Source organism: Euleptes europaea, chromosome 15, assembly GCF_029931775.1.
Source record: "Euleptes europaea isolate rEulEur1 chromosome 15, rEulEur1.hap1, whole genome shotgun sequence".
Classification (NCBI taxonomy): Eukaryota; Metazoa; Chordata; class Lepidosauria; order Squamata; family Sphaerodactylidae; genus Euleptes; species Euleptes europaea.
Window position 1 is genome coordinate 50,582,988 of NC_079326.1, and position 21,091 is coordinate 50,604,078.

The following is a 21,091-nucleotide window of genomic DNA, read 5'->3' on the forward strand; positions in this document are numbered from 1 at the left end:
CTGGTTGGCCCCTGTGTGAACAGACTGCTGGACTTGATGGGCCTTGGTCTGATCCAGTAGGGCCTTTCTTATGTTCTTAAGCCATTGGCTGACTCTTGTGTGTGTGTTAAGTGCCGTCAAGTCGCTTCCGACTCATGGCGACCCTATGAATGAAATTCCTCCAAAATGTCCTATCTTTGACAGCCTTGCTCAGATCTTGCAAATTGAAGGCTGTGGCTTCCTTTATTGAGTCAATCCATCTCTTGTTGGGTCTTCCTCTTTTCCTGCTGCCCTCAACTTTTCCTATCATGACGGTCTTTTCCAGTGACTCTTGTCGTCTCATGACGTGACCAAAATACGACAGCCTCAGTTTAGTCATTTTAGCTGACTCTTAAAGGCTATGAAAGAATAGGCTTGAGGAGCTTCCCTGGGACAGGGAGTTGCCCAGCAAAGGTGCCAGCACAGAAAAAGCCCTGCTTTATCCAGCCATCATCACATCGCATCAGCTGAGTGATCTGTTGTACGATGGAATTACTTGAGTGTTGCTGCTTTCTAAGGAGCAGCAGCTCTACCTGGAGCTCTGGAATGTCATCTTCGGCCAGTCACTTTCAGGCTAATTTCTCAAAGGTGCTGTGAGGATAAGATGAGGAAAGGATAACCATGTGGACCTATTTAAAATTTGCCCTCTGCTGATACAAGCACACTCTACATTCTGCAACATTCTATATTCTCCATAAAAATCTGTTCTATTGGAGGCTTCGGACAGCTTTAATATGGAAAGTATCTTTATTCTACCGCAAACAATCCCTGCGCTTTTGGGGGAATCCCAGAATTTTTGGTCTCTACACCCCAACCAGTGGAGCTCCTCCCAGGTCACCACATGGGCACATTCTGAAATCTACAACAAGGACATGCTGTTACACTTCACTTGGGCAGCTGGGGTGTCACAGAACTCCACTAACCTTAATCTGGCAACAGGACTCCGGTTTCCCATGTGTCACATCCACCAACATTTTGCAGGCAACAATCCAGAAGAGGTTTCAACTACTCAAAGACCTGCCAGGCTGAAAGGGACCAAATCTGAGTCCTTTTGTCCTAGTCAAAAGACAGGAGTGCTGTAAAGAATACTTGTACAGGATGCAGTCACACACTCTCAGTCTCGACTTTGACAAGTATTTGGATGGGAGACCTCCAAGGAATACCAAGGGGCAGGCAATGGCAAACCACCTCTGAACGTCTCGTCTTGAAAACGCTACGGGGTCACCATAAGTTGTTGTGACTTGACAGCAAAACACACAAAGGATGCAAAGGGAGACCCTTTCCATCTTCTGACTAGGATAAAAGGACTCAGATCTCAATTTCGACGTGTGTCTGATGAAGGGAGCTTTGACTCTCGGAAGCTTATACCTGAAACTCTTGCTGGTGTCTAAGATACTACTGGACTCGAATCTAACTGTCCTAGCTAAATGGTTAACAAGAAGACTAATTGGACCAATTCTGTGTGTCATGTTCGGCTTCTTAGAACAGCACAAAGCTGCTGCTTATAACTTTGCAAATTCATCATTCGAGAAGTCATTTTAGTCACTTAACAGAAAAAAAAGATCAACTATGAAGGATGAGGACTTTAATTCTATCCTAAGTCTGATTCAGTTTTGGTCTAGGTAAAGACCTCTTTAAGTGATTTGGATATTGCAAGACAGATTTTCACAGACAGGAGAAAAACTATTTGCGTGGCTTAAGGCAACCCAACCCTTTAAGTCCCAGTGGGTTGCAAAACAAAATTTCCACAGAAGACATTTACAGCACAATCCTCTGCAGAATTACTCTGGTCTAACGGCGCTTAAACCAATGGGATTAGCCTGGAGTAACTCTTCACAGGACTGCTCTATTAATTTATTTTCTTCTCCACGCCTTCCTTCTGATTTAAAAGATAAAACTGTAAAGCCTTTAAAAAAAACTTTCAGTATAAAACAGCAGTGACACTCAGGTCGTTTATGCCTGAGAGTTTTACCTGAGGTTCGTTGCTGGCTGGACCCACACTTTCCTGTTGGGAATCTCTGCACCAGCAGCCTCCAAGCTCAAAGCAAGTCCCCGCCCCTTTAAATGCTGCTTTATAATTGGCTTACTTGTATGTTTACTGTGAGAGAAAATTCCCCCCCCCCAACCCAATTGCCACATAAAAAAGCATTTTAAGAACATAAAAAACGGAGCAATTTCAAAGCCGGGGTGGGGGGGGACACATGCCAAGCCACGGTTTTAAAAAGATTTCTTTCTGCTCAGAAAGAGCTCCCAGGAAGCATTTGAATCCCCGCCTCTGGACATACTGCTTTGTAATTGGCTATGAGCGAAACCAAGCTTGCGTGCCCTGCACTTTGCCTTATGGGGATTTCACCCAGGCTTTGCTTAGGGAAGTTGGAAGAATAGGGTTAACAGAGGAACGGGAAGTCCAGAATTTGTGAGGGCTGGCAACGAGGCCATCTCTAATGGACGGAAAACTCATGCATAACTCCATGGAACAACGGAGACAAACCAGGGGCGAACGCGAGTGAAAGTACCCATGCATAAACTACCCCAGTGACTCGGGAGCCATTTGTGGCTCTCCTGAGTACCACTCCACAATGTGGCGCTTGCTCCATGTTTTCAAGAAAGTGGCAGGGTCTTTTGCATGGTGGGGCTTGTGGCTGGCAGGGAAACAGCTTCCACCAGAGGAATAGGTAAGCTGCAAGCCAGCCTGTGCAGGCCTCACACCAAGGAAGGAAGGGAACATGGCTCATTTGGTTGATTATTGTAAATGTGGCGCTCTGCGAGCTATAGAGTGAGTACCACTGGTCTTGCAGTATCTGAAACTGGGACGGTTCAACTAAGGTCTGGTCCGTATGTACAGGCGAAATAGCAGTATTGAGGCACAGGCAGGAGAATGACAGGGAGGTGTCGGAGGCTGGAGGCAGCAGGCAAATTGGACTACTTCAGTCAATACAGGAGAGGGATCAAGTGGGATCACATTTTGGAATCATCCCTTATGCTAAACACTTGATGCAAACAGAATCAGCACCACAGAGAAATGCTCACCTCTTTGTTTACTGTGCTCTTCTTTTCTGTTTGCGTGTGATTTTGTATACAAAGGAACATTCAAAGCAGCAAGCTACCCTCTGCAATCTCAGTTGGGACAGTCCAGCATGGTGTAGAGAGCCAGCGTGGTGTAGTGGTTAAGAGCAGTGGATTCTAATCTGGAGAACCAGGTTGGATTTCCCACTCCTCCACATAAAGCCTGGTGGGTGACCTTGAGCTAGTCACGGTTCTCTCAGAACTCTCTTAGCCCACGCGGAGACAGGCAATGGCAAACCACCTCCAAATGTCTCTTGCCATGAAAATCCTGAGAGGTTGTCAAAAGTTAGCTATGATTTGAGGGCGTGCGCGCGCAGACACACACAGCTACTACCACCTCAGGGCTTTGTAACCTCCTTCATCTGCATGCATAAACCAGGCCTTAAGACTGGCAACATACAGCCAAGATGACTTCTTACAATCACCATCAGCTCATTTTAAAAGTTTTTTTAAAACCCACATATAGAGAGATTATTCTTTTCCCTGCTTTAAAAAAAATCAGAATGGAAACAGGCAGGCCAAATTAACCGTATTATCCATTTCTGCATATTAAGCTATTTCAAATGTTGGCTCAGTTTTTTCACATTTAAAGATAAAACATACTGTTATCATGTATCTAATAACCAAGTATATCCCTGTGGAAGCACACAGGACATATTTCTGGAATCCCTGGATTTGCAGAAAAATACTTTTTAAAACTGGGCATCTAACACCCCCCTTCAAAAAAACAGCGATGCCTGCATATGTGTAATGTTGTGGGGGAAACAAAAACCTTTGGGTTGCATATTGTGTTGCTATAGCAACCCAGAAAGGTACCCAAAATCATGAAAGTATGTGGGGGGGGGGGGTGGAAACAGGAGAGGATAAAATAGGAATGCAGGAGGGAAAAGTGTGAGCCATGGGAAAATAGGAGTGGGGAGAGGTAAAAAAGCAGTGGGGCACACAGCCGCAGGTATAAAAGACCAGGCCCTTGAGCGAGGGGACCAGGAGGAAGGAAGCAGAGATGGAGTGGGCGTGGCATTTCTCCTTCCCTACATGTCCTTGCAGTCCCTTCTGTTGCAATAAACTTATTGCAAGCTAGCCTGTCAGAGTAGAACACAGTAGTCTGTTTTGGCTCTGACTAGGAGGGAAACATTCATTTGCTATCCCCCACCCCCAGGAGTCAGAGAACATCAAGGAAAGCAGAGGGTCAACTGGGGGAAAAGGAAAGAAAGGAAATGAAAGAGGAGATGCAGAATAGTCTGGGGAGGGGGCCTCCGTGAACCAAGAAGGCAAGGTGTTTTGTAAGGAAAAAAAACTAAAAGGAAAGAAATCCTCAAGAATAGATTTTCTTGCCCTAAAGCAGTGATCTTGAGTTTTTTCAGACCTGGGACCCACTGAGCTGCAAACATTTTATTTTACTTCACTAATACACTACCCTTCTCCCTAACGGAAACCCAAAGCTGCTTACATCAGCCTCCTGCCCTCCATTTTATCCTGACAGTGGGGCACATAGCTGCAGGTATCTCATAATACTAGAACTCGGGGTCATATGCTGAAGCTGGAGGGTGAGAGATTCAGAACACATAAGAGGAAGTATTTCTTCACACAATGCGTAGTGAAATTGTGGAACTCCCTGCCCCAGGATGTGGTGATGGCCTGCCAACTTGGAAGGCTTTAAGAGGGGAGTGTTCATGGAGGAGAGAGCTATTCATGGCTACTAGTCAAAGTGGATACTAGTCATGAAGCATACCTATTCTCCCCAGGATCAGAGGAACATGCCTATTACAGGAGGTGCTTTGGAACACAGGCAGGACAATGCTGCTTCAGTCATCTTGTATGTGGGCTTCCTAGAGGCACCTGGTTGGCCACGGTGTAGACAGACTGCTGGACTTGATGGACTTGTTCTGAGCCAGCATGGCCTTTCTTATGTTCTTACAACAACAACCCTGTGAGGTAGGTTAAGCAGAGTGTGTGCAACTGGCCCAAGGTCACCCAGCAAGCCTCCATGGCAGGGCGTGAATTTGAACCTGGGTCTCCCAGACCCCCGTCAGGCACTCTGACGCCTGTGCAAAGCTGGCTCTCCTAAGCGTGTAACAGGAAAAGAGCCACATAACATTTTAACAGTTAACGCCTGAGGCAGAGTAACACCAGGCTCTTGCTTGTGTTGAGTCCCAGCTCACTCTCTTTCTGCCACTTTTAATTTAGGAGCCCAGTCCTGCTCTTCCCATTTATTTTCACAAACAAACCTGTGAGGTGGGTTAAACTAAGAGCGTGTCTGGCCCAAGATAATCAAGTAAGCCTCATGGTTGATCTGAACCTGGCCAGATAGCCCAACACAAGACGAAACAGCCTTTTGGTTGATAATGAGGCAGCACACGCTGAATGTAATGCCAGCCCAGTCTAGAAAGTATTATTTTAACTACACTTCTTGGATGTGTACTTATACATTTCAAAATACAGTTCAGCAACACTCACTTGGACTACATCTTATAATACATACCCGGGCTGACACAAAATTATTATATTCGTATTTGAAATTTTATGTGTGCAAACTCTGTTGTATTAGACTACTGAAGACTGCCTGAGGGCCGAAATGCATTTGGCATATGGTTTTAGATCATCAACCCTGTATCGGTTTCCATATGGGCTTGTTTTTAATATAAGCTAAGTGCTTTATAATAAATATATTTCACTGTTTTATTTAGATCTTGTTTCACCCAACCTTTTGGGTATCCAATATAGGCCAACCCTGGCCACTGCAAGACACTGGCTCCAGGCCTGGCAGTGCACATCACGGTGAGGAGTATCTTTTTACTTCTCCTTGTGAATTGGTGGGTGGTGGGGAGGACCTAGCGCACAGAACTATGAGCACATTCTTAGTTCTGGGAGCAAGGGGCAAGAACACATGCCATCCAACCCCAATGCTTCCAAATGAACAAACATTTAAGCCAGAGCATCAAGAGGAAGAAGTTACGGTAATATTGGTTTTTTTTAAATGTTGTAAGCTGCTTTGAGGTCCTCATGGACAAAATTCAGGAAGTAGAGCTAATAAAATAAGCTGTGATCCCCTAAATACTACTCTGAAAGGCCATGGCTTGGACCCAGAGATCCAGCTCCGAAACCGAGAGGTGGTTGCCATTGTGGTGCAGTGGTTAAGAGCGGCGGTTTGGAGCAGTGGACTTTGATCTGGAGAACCGGGTTTGATTCCCCACTCCTCCACATGAGTGGCAGACACTGATCTGGTGAACTGGGTTGGTTTCCCCACTCCTACACATGAAGCCAGCTACGTGACCTTGGGCTAGTCACAGCTCTCTTAGAGCTCTCTCAGCCTCACCTACCTCACAGGGTGTCCATTGTGGGGAGGGGAAGGGAATTTGATTGTAAGCCGGTTTGAGTCTCCCTTAAGTGGTAGAGAAAGTCGGCATATAAAAACCAACTCTTCATCAAAAAAGCTATTTCTTTTATTTTAAAAACAGACAGGCTCTCTATAAAAATAGTTTATCTAATCATTTAGGTGCTCCCTAAATTTGCTCTCTGGGGGCCAGGGGGAGGAAGAGAAAAGGTTACTGCACCCATTCAAGTTCCTCCTGTATTTCAAGTTCAAAGAACAGATTCTTTGTATTGCATTCACCATCAAAAGCTTTCTGTGTGGAAAATATACTTCTCTCAATAGGGTTTGAAAATAAAATTCAAGCATGAGAAGCTATCAGTCCAAATGATCTAGCCCTCAGAGACCAGAAGTATGAAAATTTATATCCTGAAAATGGAATAAAGTGGCCTGTTAGTGATTTCAGAAATGCAATCTGCAAATTGCAGCAACTTGCTGTAACTGTATGCTGAAAACTAATCTATACATGGAACATTCCAATTTATCCTCTCCTCTGTAATCCAGAGCCTTATATATTCTGGTTTGTCTTGTTTCTTTTCTCTCCAGGCAACTAACTGTGGACAGTTTCAAACTTGGCAGAGAGAAGGAATGCTACTGCAATTAGAGAAAATACACTGTTGCAAAAAAATAAATAAATCATATTACATAGTCAAACATGAAAAGTCCCCATTATGTTTTCATCTCACTTGTCACCCAAAGACAGCAACTGACACATGGCATAATGGTCTCCCATCCAGATTCACTTATATTCTTTGTAAAACTGTGGCTTTAAGACCATTCTCTTTTCCTCAAGACAGAATATCAACTTCTATTTTCAAACATTAAAATATTTAGCTTACATAAAAGAAGTGTAACATTCCAATTAATCTATAAAACCCAGGCCACCCCCCACCCTTTTTCCCCCTTCTGGTTTGTGCAAAATGAAAAGTAGTAAGTTTAACTGGAACATATGCATCTTGGCCCTTTTAGGGAAAGATTAAGAAGGAAGAGGCCCTAAGGAATAGCACACATATTATTTAGCCAAAGTCCAAAATAGCTAGCTGCTAGAAAGATTATCCATGGCTGGAGGGGGGGCAGGAAGAATATTTAATACATAATGCCAAAATGCTACTGAAATCTAGACTGCCTCCCACATTTATAGCCAAAGATTTAAAATGAAAGCAAATCGAAAATGTAAATAGGTGTAAATTATTCAAAAGACATGTCAAAATATATTACACTTATTTTTGTAATCTGTACTTCCTCTAGATTTGCAGTTAGTTTGCAACCTAAGAGTCAGATATCCAAGATTTGCCTGATGACAGATTCCATCTGCCTTAACTTGACCCAAAACAGACCTTACACCTTCAGACATATAATTTTCATCCTTCCTTCCACCATCATTTCTCAAGTCAAACAAAGGCATTCTGACAGTTGTTAATTAACGAGACAGTTGTAAATTAACCAGCCACTTTACATGGAAAATTTGCATGCCACCTAACTGTTAATGATAAGCTTCCACTCATGACATTTAGTTAAAGTGCTAGGTGGGGCAACAGTCTAAAATTACATTACTCATTCTTCAACCAATTCTGATTCAACATTATCAAACATACATACTAATGAATAGAAGCCTTCAGACATGAACTTTCTGAACAATGGACGAAAAACACATGATCACATGAAGCTGCCTTATATTGAATGACAGAACTATCTACTCTGACTGGCAGCGGCTCTCCAGAGTCTCAGGCAGAGGTCTTCCACATCAACTACTTGCCTAGACCCTTTAACTGGAGATGCCGGGGATTGAAGTTAGGACTTCTGCATGCCAAGCAGATGCTGTACCACTGAGCCACAGTCCCTCCCCAAGAATAATTACTCTTTTTTAGTGTCCTCTTCAAGGATCTAGAAAGCTAAAAACCTTGGCTTTTGAAATTGACCATGATGAGCAGTCAATAAGATTGTCTTGCAAGACAAATAATATACACTAACCAGTGAAAGTCACACCAGTATGAACAGGTAACTGGAGGAGATGGTTCAAGACCCAAGAAAATCTGCACAAGAAGTTTCAAGAGAGATCCCCCTGACTCATATTCTTAGTTTTTCTCAAATGCATCAATTAAGGAGAGAATACCCCACCATCTGCACCTATGTACACTTCCTGAGAAATAGTCCCAGCAGTCCCAAATAAGCACAAATATAAAATAAGATGATCCTAATGACAATTCCTCAGAAGAAAGTTGGAACCAGGCAGTCAATATGACACTCTAATTTCCTTTTATCTTTCAGTATTGGTGATCTGGCCCTGACCTGGATGGCCCAGGGTAGCCTGATCTCATCAGTTCTCAGAAGCTAAGCAGGGTCAGCCCTGGTTAGTATTTGGATGGGAGACCACCAAGGAATACCAGGGTTGCTGTGCAGAGGAAGGCACTAGCAAACCACCTCTGTTAGTCTCTTGCCATGAAAACCCCAAAAGGGGTCGCCATAAGTCGGCTGCGACTTGACGGCACTTTACACACACACATTGGTGATCTGAGGGAAGGCATTTACATTGTTTCAAAACTACCAGCGCACCCTTGTAAATTAGTCGACCGTAATAGCCAAAAACAACACTGCATTTAGTCACCTACTCACTGCATACTTATTTTGGATAATTGCACACTAACAACAGTCAGGAAAGGGGAGGAAAATGAAAAATAAGCAGCCTATTTTAAAAAATAACTTACAATATATTCCTGGCCTAGAAGTACTCATTACTCACCACAGGTGACCAGGCAAGTGGGTTGCATAAAAGGCTGTCTAGTACTATTATGTCTTTATACATGGCTTGCTATGTACAGAAAACTGCCTATTGTTGCATTCACAAGACCACTTGCAGAGCATCTCTGAACTGTTTATCAGGTCTCTAATAAGAAACGCTGAAACCCTAAGATATGTATTATTTCCTCCAACTCACTGTATTAGTCCCCCCCCCATTCTTCCATCTTAAAGTGTGAGATGGCAGGCACAGCTCTTCCATCCCCATTCCCCCAATTTTACTTATCCCAGTGACAAGCCAAAGGTTAACCTGTGTCGTTTTATGGTACTGTGGGGATTTTAACCTAGGTCTTCCCATCACAATACTCCAACACTGTGCTTCTTCACTGGCAAAGGGAACAGTACACCTCTGTATTCCTACTCTCTCAGTTGACTGACTGCCTAGAGGCAGCTGGGCAATTTTACTTTCTATGGTATTTTTGTTTTCCCGAGGTTACTGTCTGTCACTGTGCATCTAATCGCCCTTCTTCTGTTACCTATGAGCCTACCATCACCTTGCTCCAAACTGGATGGCCCAAAGCCCAACCTTATCATATCTCAGAAGTTAAGAAAGGTCAGCCTTGGTTAGTACTTGGATGGGAGACCCCCAAAGAAGTCCAGCGTTGCTTCGCAGAGACTGACAATAGCTACCACCTCGGTTCATCTCTTACAGGGTCCCCAGAAATCAGTGGCAACTGGACTGCGCTTTCCACCACCACCGTCATCATCTGGGACTGAACAGCATATGAAACTACGTAGTCGGCCCTGGTTTTCTTTCTATCATATTTGTATCCTGCCCTTTCCCCAAGAAACTCAGAGCAACTTATGGCTCTGCCCTCTGTAAGGCAAGTTAGGCTAAGGAAGTACAATTGGCTCAAGGAAACCCAGGAAGGTTCAGGGTCAGGTGGGGATTTGACCCAGGTTATTCTGGTCCTGTAAAACACTCATCACAACGTCGTACTAGTTTTGTCTTTATCATTTTCAGAAAGGCTTAAAATATGTTTTTTCCCCATCGAGAGAATTTATAATAATATTATAAGGCAGCAGGAGAAGAGGAAGACCCAACAAGAAATAGATTGACTCTATAAAGGAAGCCACAGGCCTCAATTTGCAAGAACTGAGCAAGGCTGTTAAAGATAGGACGTTTTGGAGGACATTGATTCATAGGGTTGCCTTGAGTCAGAAGTTACTTGATGGCACTTCACACACACACAATAATATTAAATAATTCTGTATTGATGTCCATCCTGCATACACTAAGTATGTGCCAGGTAAGTCTGTAGGACTTCCAGACAGGCACACGTTCTGGATAGTTTATGAGAATACATGTTACTATTAAGAGGTTTACTAGATGTTAAGATACTTAGCTAATCAGCAAGGAACACTCTACGCTACCCCCAAAACATTTCCTAAGTTCCTTTCCCCGGCTACACAGCAATTTTAAATTGCCACAGACAAAGGGTGTGTGTGTCCAAAACCAAGAGCCACGCTCTTATGTGCTACACTAGCTTCCTTTCTTCAACGATGCTGACCAAAGAAGAGCCGACATCTACGCCTTCGCATTTTGGCAAGTTTATCACAGCTGCCCGCAAGCCTGCATCAAAATCAGTCAGACATGTCTAGTCATGCCCTCTCACGCCTCTTGTTTTCATTTTACACTGTCCAGGCTATAAAGTCGGTTATTCTGCATGGCAGACTCGGCACGCACCACCCGACAAAAATTCTTTAAGGTACCGAGAAGCCGCTAGTCTCCAAGTTTCTCCCACAAGGGAGAAGTCAGCTAATTCAACCCAAGTCACAAGAACCTGCAGGAGAGATAAGTAAACAAATAGGATGAGGCGCCACACAGTCACACACAGAACTCTCCACCCCTCCAACTCACGCTTCTCAACAATGGGAGAGAGCTGGGCCGAAAAAGTGCACCTAAGGCCCAGAAAATCTCCCCTCGGCCTCGTGGCCGGCTCGTGGGGCAGCCCTCACAAGAACATAAGAAAGGCCCTGCTGGATCAGTCCAAAGGCCCATCGGGTCCAGCAGTCCGTTCACACAGGGGCCAACCGGGTGCCTCTAGGAAGCCCCCAAACAAGACCACTGCAGCAGCACCATCCTGCCTGTGTTCCAAAGCACCTAATATAATAGCCATGCTCCTATGTTCCTGGAGAGAAGCGAAGCATGCAACAGCCTCGAGGCAAAAGTGAAACAGGCTCCGTTATTGTTCCTGGGCCAGAAGCGCTTCCTCTGTGACCACCTGAGGAAACTTCCACACACATGTTACGCATGGGAGGTTTGGCCTCGGATTTGCCACTCTCCAGATGCACATTTCCCCCCCATCCAAATTCTCAAATCTAAAAATTAAGCCCCCATGCAGAGTTCTGAGAATCCAGATGGGTGAAATGCGCATCTGGAGAGCAGCAAACCCAAGGCCAAACTTCCCGTGCACCAGTGGCCTTTGAGTTCTGAGAATTCGGATGGGGAAAAATGTGCACGGAGAGAGCGGCAAATCCAAGGCAAGGCCTCCCGTGCACAAACGGCCTGTACAACCCCCCTCTCCAAAAAAAACCCGAATTAAAGTCAGCCTCAGAAGGAAACCGAATCCAGCCATTTTTTAAAGCACGCTCGAAACCTGTAGGTCCAATGACGCACGGGAGGGAGGTTTTGCCTTGGGCTTGCCGCTCTCTAGAAGCCCATTTCCCCCATCTGGATTCTTAAAAGTCTGCATTTGCGCTCATTGTTGAGTTTTGAGCATTCAGATGGGGGAAATGCGCACCTGAAGAGTGGCAAACCCAAGGCCAAACCTCCCTCCCGCGCATCCACGGCCAACGCGTGGCATCTCTGAAGTTATATTTCAAGCACAACACAACACAGACCCGCGGGGGCGTGGGGGGGGGGGCTCACCTTTGCAGCCGGGGGAGGCGGGGCTCTTCCGCTCGGGGGAGGCCCTGCTCTGCTCCGGGGAGCGCCGCCTCTGGCGGTGCCGGGTCCTGCCCCCCGAGGGGGCCGGGGCGCAGGCGCTGCCCTCGGGCAGGGGCGGCGAGACGGGCGAGGAGCAGGGCGAGGGGCTGGAGGCCGCCAGGGGGGGCGGCGGCGGGGGCGGCGGCGGCAGCTGGGGGCCCCGAGGCGACCCCGCCGCCCGCGTGGGGCTGCCGCGGGCCGCAGACGGCGACGAGGAGGAGGCCGAGGCCGACCCGGCCGGCGTCTGCGTGGCGACGGCGGGGCCGCTGCCGTTGCCCGGCGCCGGGCGCGTGGGGCTGGCGGCGCGCGAGGGAGGGGGAGGCGCCGCCGTCGCCGCCGCCCGAGGGACGCCTCCTCCTCCTCCTCCTCCCCCGCCGTTCCGGGTGGGGCTGCCGTGCTGCTTGAGCTGGAAAGGCACCGTGGCCCGCATCGGCTGGAGGCGGCCGCCGCTGTTGCCCGCCGCCGCCGCCGCCCCGCCTGGCGCCGCCGCCGCGACTCCCCCTCCCCCCAGGGAGGCGGCGGCGGCGGCGGGCGTTGGGGAGCCGTTGCGCCTCACGCGCGGGTGGGAAGCCATAACGGTCGCCGCGACGGGTGCCCCGCGGGGGCAAAACTCCGGACCGCAAACGCCCCCCCGCTCCGCTCTGCTCTCCCTGCCCTCCCCTCGGCGGTTCGGCCCTCGGAGCCGCTCGCGAGGAGGCTTCTTCTCGCCGAGATGCGGCCGCCTCATCAACAATAGCGCCCGCACCGGCCTCTCCCATTGGAGGCGCAGCCGCTCCGTTCCGGCCGCTACAGAGCCCTGATTGGCCGGGGGGCGTGGCCCTGGACGGCGTGGGGAGGGAGGGAGGCTTAAAGAGACAGCGCGCTCCTCGCCGGGGAAGGAGGCGGGGCCAGGGCGAGGTGGGGGTGGGGAGGACAGGCTTCCACACGCGGTCTGCACACGCGTGTCTTTTGTACCGTGGCCACAGAAGGAGGGCGTGGAAACAGACCTGCGCCTGGGCGGCTCTTGTACCTTTCTAGGCTCCAGGCGTTGTCTGGATGGATTCCAGTTCTGCCATTTTTAAATGCCCGTGTTGAATTTCCTGGGTTACCAACCTCCAGGTGAGACAGGGAGATCTGCTGGTACAGGTTGAGTATCCCTTATCGGGACTGCTTGGGAACAACAGTGGTCTGTATTTCGCATCTTTCCATATTTTGGAGTTTTTGCACGTGGAGGCAGGCAATGTCACACAATCTCTGAATGTCTCTTGCCTTGAAAACCCTACGGGGTCGCCATAAGTCAGCTGTGACTTGACAGAAAAAAACACACACAAACACATCATAAACTCAAAAGATTTAGGATGGTGCCTAACCTCTGCATATCTTAGTGATATGCTGGCATTCCTGAAAACATGCTGGCATATCTGGAGAAGCCCAGCTGGTGGTGAACCCATGTAATCCCTGCACTACCGTAGCTTTGGGCAGTGCTTGGGCAGGCCATGATGGAAGCAGGAAGTAGTGGGTTTCCTAAGCAAGCCCTGAGTACCCACACCTATGCTGGCCCATTAGAAGAAGAAGAGTTGGTTTTTATATGCCGACTTTCTCTACCACTTAAGGCAGAATCAAACCGGCTTACAATCACCTTCCCTTTCCCTCCCCACAACAGACACCCTGTGAGGTAGGTGGGGCTGAGAGAGCTGTGACTAGCCTAAGGTCACCCAGCTGGCTTCATGTGGAGGAGTGGGGAAACCAACCTGGTTCACCAGAGGAGGAGTGGGTAATCAAACCTCATTCTCCAGATTAGAGTCCACCGCTCCAAACCACCGCTCTTAACCACTCCACCACACAGTACCCTGCCCTCTCCTATCCTGTTCCCAAGCACTGAAGCAGCATAGCTCAGGATACTAAGCCTGCAGTCTACTGCCCTCCCTAGCACTATTTAGAAACCCTATAGCTCAGACAGTAGGGTGTATGGCATGGGATCATATTGCTGTACCCTCATGTCATGGTGTGCCTCCTTGCAGCACACAAGTGGGAGACTGTGATGGGTCCACCACAGAAAGGGCACTGAGCACACAAACAGGCATAAACTAAACTATATTATATAGTTGAAAAGATCTCCAGGCTCCCATAATCAGATTACGTCGAGAAGCACTTCTGGAAAATATGCATGTGGAGGTTTTGTTGGAACACCGCTGAAGATAGGAACAGTCGTGCCTCAATTCACTCACATGTCCTTATGATAAGGGCAGACCTCTTAAAGCTGCATCCACAGAGAATTGTCCTCTTTGCCTCATTATGGTGCAATTCTTAAAACTCTTCCTGGGACCGGGAGTAAGCCCCATTGAATAAGGTGGGGCTTACATCTGAGCAGACCTGCTTAGGATTGCTCTCTCAGACTCTCAGGTTGAGGTCTTTAAGCAGCCATACCCTCTGTATTCATTTCTCCTAGGCTTAACGGGCTTTAGATAAGCCACACCAAAAATCATGTTTTTAAATGACTTTGCAGTTTTGCAACAGCCGTGCCCTCGAGGTTCATCAGACTGAGGGTAACTCTTCGTTAGCAAAATGTCATCGCTCCCTTTGACAGTCCCGTCAGTCTTTAAATACACCTGATTGTCTAGTCTAGGAATCGGCACCTGATGGCCCTGGGCCGACTCTTGCCCTCAGGTACCATCTGGTTCACTCTGGTTGCCAGCTCAAGAAGCCAAGGAGGTCTGTGGATTCAACAGCTTCTGTGCAACGGGACTTGGCAATGGGTGAGAGGGTTGAGGGGGGCTTGGCTCCCATTGTCCAGTTTAAATAAAGCCAGCTGCTGACTAGGATCATATTCAAGAGTCCCCACCTGTTATACCATCACCTTTTTCAAATCTACCCCCATGTTCTATTCTTGGCCTCTTAGCTCCCTGCAAGCTCACGTCCTGGGGGACCTCCACATTCTTTTCTTTGACTCCCATGCTACTCCCTATGCCAGGGATTAGTAGGGTTGCCAGGTCCCTCTTTGCCACCGACGGGAGGTTTTTGGAGCAGAGCCTGAGGAGGGTGGGGTTTGGGGAGGGGAGGGACTTCAATGCCATAGAGCAGGGGTGTCTAAAATATTGTCGAAGGCTTTCACGGTCAGAGTTCATTGGTTCTTGTAGGTTATCCGGGCTGTGTAACCGTGTAAAATAACTTGTGTAAAATACCAAGACCACGGTTACACAGCCCGGATAACCTACAAGAACCAAGGGGTGTCTAACTCAATTGTTACGAGGGCCGGATATGACACAAATGTCACTTGGTTGGGCCGGGCCATGCCTCGCCAGCCCAGTTTGAGCGTGGGGTGTGTGTGTGACTGCCTTGGCTGGTTCGTGGGCTGAATAAAAGCTCTCAAGGGGCCAGATCCGGTCCACCGGCCTTATGTTTGACACCCCTGCCATAGAGTCCATTTTCTCCAGGGGAACTGATCTCCATCGGCTGGAGATCAGTTGTAATAGCAGGAGATATCCAGCTATTACCTGGAGGTTGGCAACCCAAGGGATTAGGCATGCGCTCATACACTTTTGTGTTTGAAGCTAAACATAGAAATGGATCCCCTCCTCATGGTATACCAGACCCCCCCCAAAAAAAAACTATACCAGTGCTACAGACCTTTCCCACGTTAAATATTTGCCTAGCTATGAACCCTGAGGCTAAGGAAAGGGTGTGGGGCTGGGAAACACAGAAAGCATAAAACCAGCAGGTTTAAACTTGACCAAGTAGCAGTGCTAATAATTTCTCACACTCAAGTACAAATCCACTAGATGCCTCCCCGCAGCAATGTCAAGAAGGTGCTCAAGGAGTTCAGAGTGACATTTTAGCCTCACTCTTGCTTAGACTCACAATAACCCTCTTGTAGGGTTGCCAGCTCCGAGGTTGGGAAATACCTGGAGATTTTGGGGGTGGAGCCTGAGGAGGGCAGGGTTTTAGAAGGGGAGGGACTTCAATGGGACATAATGCCATAGAGTCCACCTTCCAAAGCTGCCATTTTCTCCAGATGAATTGATCTCCATCGGCTGGAGATCCGTTGTAATAGCAGGAGATCTCCAGCCACCACCTGGAGTTTGGCAACCCTAATGTGGAAATGTCTGTGCTGTTTGTCCTGCTTTTGGTGGCCAACTTGTTCTTCTCCTTGTTCTACTATATTGATACTTTGTTTGTGGGATAACTTGAACAATTGATTTGACTTTGGGTTCTCTGGATCTTGACTTTTCTTGCTTGTGTCTTAACCTTCTCTTCTCCTTTGCTGCGTGTGGAGAAACACCTAAAATCCTATGTGGAAAGCTGTCAGTACATATAAAGAGTGCAAATAATAGTTCCGTATAGACAAGGCAATGTTTAATATTAAGAAATTATGAAGTTATGACCATGGTTACACAGCCCGGATAACCTACAAGAACCAATAAAAATGAGCTGTTTTTATTTTGATTGTGGAAGTAAAACTACACATTATGGAGGCCTCTGGAGATGATGCCTAGTTAGCGTGGCTAAAGGAGTGGTTTTTCTCTCTGAGGTTTTCAGTGAGTCTCTCTCCCATTTATATGGGGCAGGAGGATTCCTGACTTCTGATTGGCCAAAGTTATTTGGTTTCTTAGTGGATGATTTATAGGCTTGCCAACTTCCAGGGCAACTTCCTTACAACTAATTTCCAGCCGATAGAGATCAGTTCACCTGGAGATCAGTTCACCTGGAGAAAAGGGCAGCTTTACCAATTGGACTCTATGGCATTGAAGTCCCTCCCCTCTCCAAACCCTGCCCTTCTTTGCCCTAAAAACCCTCCCGCCGGTGGTGAAGAGGGACCCGACAACATTAATGATTTAAGCACTTCCATTGGCCATGATAAATTGACTCTATAAAGGAAGCCACGGCCCTCAGTTTGTAAGACCTGAGCAAGGCTGTTAAGATAGGATGTTTTGGAGGACATTGATTCATAGGGTCACGATGAGTCGGAAGCGACTTGACGGCACTTACACACACACACACACACACACACACATTGGCCATTAGCTTTGAGTCAATTAAACGAGGGCCTGAGATATTATGTGTGTGTGAAGTGCCGTAAAATCGCAGCCGACTTATGGCGACCCCTTTTGGGGTTTTCATGGCAAGAGACTAACAGAGGTGGTTTGCCAGTGCCTTCCTCTGCACAGCAACCCTGGTATTCCTCGATGGTCTCCCATCCAAATACTAACCAGGGCTGACCCTGCTTAGCTTCTGAGATCTGATGAGATCAGGCTAGCCTGGGCCATCCAGGTCAGGGCCTGAGATATTAGTGAGCTTTAATCGGTCAAATCGTCCGACAGGAGAGAATAGCCTCATCCCAGTTACAGTGAGTGAAGATTCAGCATTCACTAGTGGCGGCAGCATCAAAATCAGTAGTGGTGTCTGAAGGAAGAAGCTTATCTGGCAGGGAAGACCCGAGAGGGAAATGGTGGTTTTGGTAAGAAGAGCCTCATGGAATCAGCTGATGGCTTGGTGGAGTTCTTCCAGGCGCCGTGCCTTGGTGTCCTTGTTCCAGCATCTTCAGTCAACAGCCCGAACTTTCACAAGTATGCTAGTGACTTCAAGATATAGAAATACCAAGGAAGAGCCTTACCAGAAAGCTATGAGCAAAGCTATTGAATTTTATTAGGCCGGGTGGGGTGGGAATTTGGGATTTTGTTATACGATGTTCTTAATCATGTATTGAAAGCTGCCTTGTGTTGTGGGGGAAGGTGAGGTGTAAATGCTTCAGTAAATAAATATATGCTCTGTAATTACTAGTTTGGGGGAGAGACAACAGAATGTAACTATTTGGATTATATTGTGTCTGGGGTGAGATCTAGCATATGAATTGCTATCTCCTTGTAGCTAGTTTCAGAGGGTACAGGTTGAATATCCCTTATCTGGACATCCGATATCCGGACTGACCCGAAAAACAGACTTTTTGAGCCGGCATGCAAGCATTACTCACAGGCCCTCAGCAGCATGCCAATTTGCATTGATGGTTCAATGGAAACAAAATTATTAAAAATACTGTTTAAAATTACTTTCAGGCTATGTGTATAAAGTGTATATAAAACATAAATGTTGTGTTTAGACTTGGGTCCCGACCCCAAGATATCTCATTGTGTATATGCAAATACTCCAAAATATGGAAAGATCCAAAACAGGGACCACTTCTGCTCCCAAGAAGTCCGGATAAGGGATACGCAACCTGTAGATGTGTTGGTGTGCAGTAAAAAAGCTAGATTCGAGTCCATCTGGTATCTGACGAAGGGAGATTTGACTCTGGAAAGCTCATAACCCAAAAATCTTGTTGGTCTCCAAGATGCTACTGGACTCGAATCTAGCTGCTCTACCTCCCTGAGTTACAGTAACACCAAAGCACTTCTGCTTATTTATTATCTATGGAAAATGATAAAGTAGCGTTGGCCCGGGTTAAAAAGCAGCGGTGAAAGTTAGATTTCAGAAGTACAAATTTGCGAGCAAGAAGAGTGTGTTCTTTCTTGGACTCTGATCCGGAGAACCGGATTTGATTCCCCACTCCTCCACATGAATGGCGGCCACTAATCTGGTGAACCGGGTTGGTTTCCCCACTCCTACAAATGAAGCCAGCTGGGTGATCTTGGGCCAATCACAGCTCTCTTAAAGCTCTCTCAGCCCCACCTGCCTCACAGGGTGTCTGCTGTGGGGAGGAGAAGGGAAGGCGATTGTAAGCCGGTTTGAGTCTCCCTTTTTAAGTGGTAGAGAAAGTCGTCATATAAAAACCAACTCTTCTTCTCCTTTTCTTCCTTCTCCTCCTTCTTTCCACTTGTCTCTCATAATCCACACAGGTTGCCATTTTGTGCCTGTCTCCAGCTTGTTCTTGGCTGTTTAGATTGCATGCCTTAACACGAGGCATACACCTGAACTGTAGAGGTATGCACTATCAGCTTCCCACACAACCCCCTGGACTGACAGCGTGGGAAGTAATCTGGATCCAGACAAATGCAAGAATAGGATATAATACAAAGTGGGGGGGGGGGACTAAGAACTAAGCAATTTTTAGGAGTACTTTTTTTTTGGCTTTGTGTGTAGGAGTGGGGAAACCAACCCGGTTCACTAGATTAGCATCTGCAGCTCATGTGGAGGAGTGGGGAATCAAACCCAGTTCTCCAGATCAGTCCGCTGCTCCAAACCACGCTCTTAACCACTACACCACGCTGGCTCTTTGACATGCAGCTCACACTGGGAGGGGGCTGTAGTGTGTGCACAGATCTTATGACGGGGCTCTCTGGGACTTGGTTGTTTCTGCGGATGGTGATACTCATGCCCACTTCACCGACCGCACCTTCGCAACTCTTTTGTGAAGGGGGTTTTGAGCTGTGTTGACATTACTATGTACCAAGGCTCACCTAGTTCAATGAGGTTAAACTCAGCTGGTTTTGTTAGGAAGAAATGCCATTTTTATTCCTGGCATTTAAAAAAACAAAACAACATGAGAAGGTTAATAGGAAACAGAGACCTCGAGAGGCATTAAAACTCCCTGGCCGTTGTCAATTTGTCAGGTTCTTTTTTAAACACTGTAGAAGCTAGTGACGTCTGTGACACTTGGTGGCAATTAATCCTATATGCTAATTATGCATCTTGTGACCGAAGGACTTCCTTGTGTCCCGAATCTTCAGTCCATTAACTTAATTGAGGGACGCTGTATGATGGAGCATTATGGGAGCAGGACAACATTTCTCTTCATCCACTTTCAATCCATGGCTTTATTGTGCTTGGGGTGGGCTAATATGGACAACAGATAAAAGGAAGTATTTCTTCACATAACGCATAGTTAAATTGTGGAACTCCCTGCTCCTGGATGTGGTGATGACTGCCAACTTGGAAAGCTTTAAGAGAGGGGTGGACGTGTTCATGGAGGAGAGGGATATCCATGGCTACTAGTCAAAATGGATACGAGTCATGATGTATGCCTATTCTCTCCAGGATCAGAGGAGCATGCCTATTGTATTAGGTGCTGTGGAACACAGGCAGGACAATGCTGCTGCAGTTGTCTTGTTTGTGGGCTTCCTAGAGGCACCTAGTTGGCCTCTGTGTGAACAGACTGCTGGCCTTGATGGGCCTTGGTTTCATCCAGCATGGCCTTGCTTATGTTCTTAAGTATTGATATAAAAACCTATATTGTAAAATGCTACAACCCAATCATCATCAGATTTTGTCAGATAGTACCACTTACCAGATAGATTCTTAATGCCAGATTTCATACTCCTGGGATAAACCTTAAGGCCATATAAGGGGGAAATGCTGGAGGAAATGCTTTGAAAATGGCCCTGTATGACGGCCTGGCAATTCCAATTCATTGCTAGAATTTGGGAAGAAACCTACTCAACGAGGACAAGCTACCCGCCAAACACCAGCCCTCAACACCCATTCTACATCAAGCCTTTATTCTTCATACTTACAGGGTGTAGTCGGGAAGCTACTCCGCCCTAAATTCATAGATCTGTTTGATCTGGTATTGGATGTTGAAGGTGGGTGGGAAATTCACCTCAGGAGTGTTTCCCAACTACAGTTGTTCAAGCATAACCTCTCCTTACAAAGGAACGTGGGAAAGAAGTAACAGAAGCACTTAACAATAGACAATTTGGTCTATAGTTCAGCTCTGACTGCCAAGACAGTTCGGTGACTGTCCCAGAGCAATAATAATCTTCACATGACACGGAGGCTGGAAGAACTTCAAAACACTATTTAGGGCACTACGCCAGTTTTTCTTTTGTTTCATCCTTACATGATGAACGAGGGAGGGAAAGTCAGCATCGATCCAATATGGTTTAGTGTTTAACTTGGGCCTCGAAATCCCAGGTCAGACTCGGCTGTTCCAGAGCGAGTTCTCACAACAGCCTGGCTTTCAGTCGCCAGCGTGGTGTCGTGGTTAAGAGCGGTGCTTTGGA

General features: G+C 47.0%; 1 protein-coding gene across 1 annotated transcript in view; it reads right to left on the minus strand.

The window, feature by feature from the left end:
* The window catches only part of FAM117B (family with sequence similarity 117 member B), a 28,217-nt gene extending 15,464 nt beyond the window's left edge, over positions 1–12,753 (minus strand). Inside the window, exon 1 of the mRNA XM_056861463.1 lies at positions 12,123–12,753. Coding sequence (XP_056717441.1) covers positions 12,123–12,753 — 631 coding nt within the window. The remainder of the gene's footprint in view (positions 1–12,122) is intronic.
* Between the last annotated feature and the right edge of the window lie 8,338 nt (positions 12,754–21,091).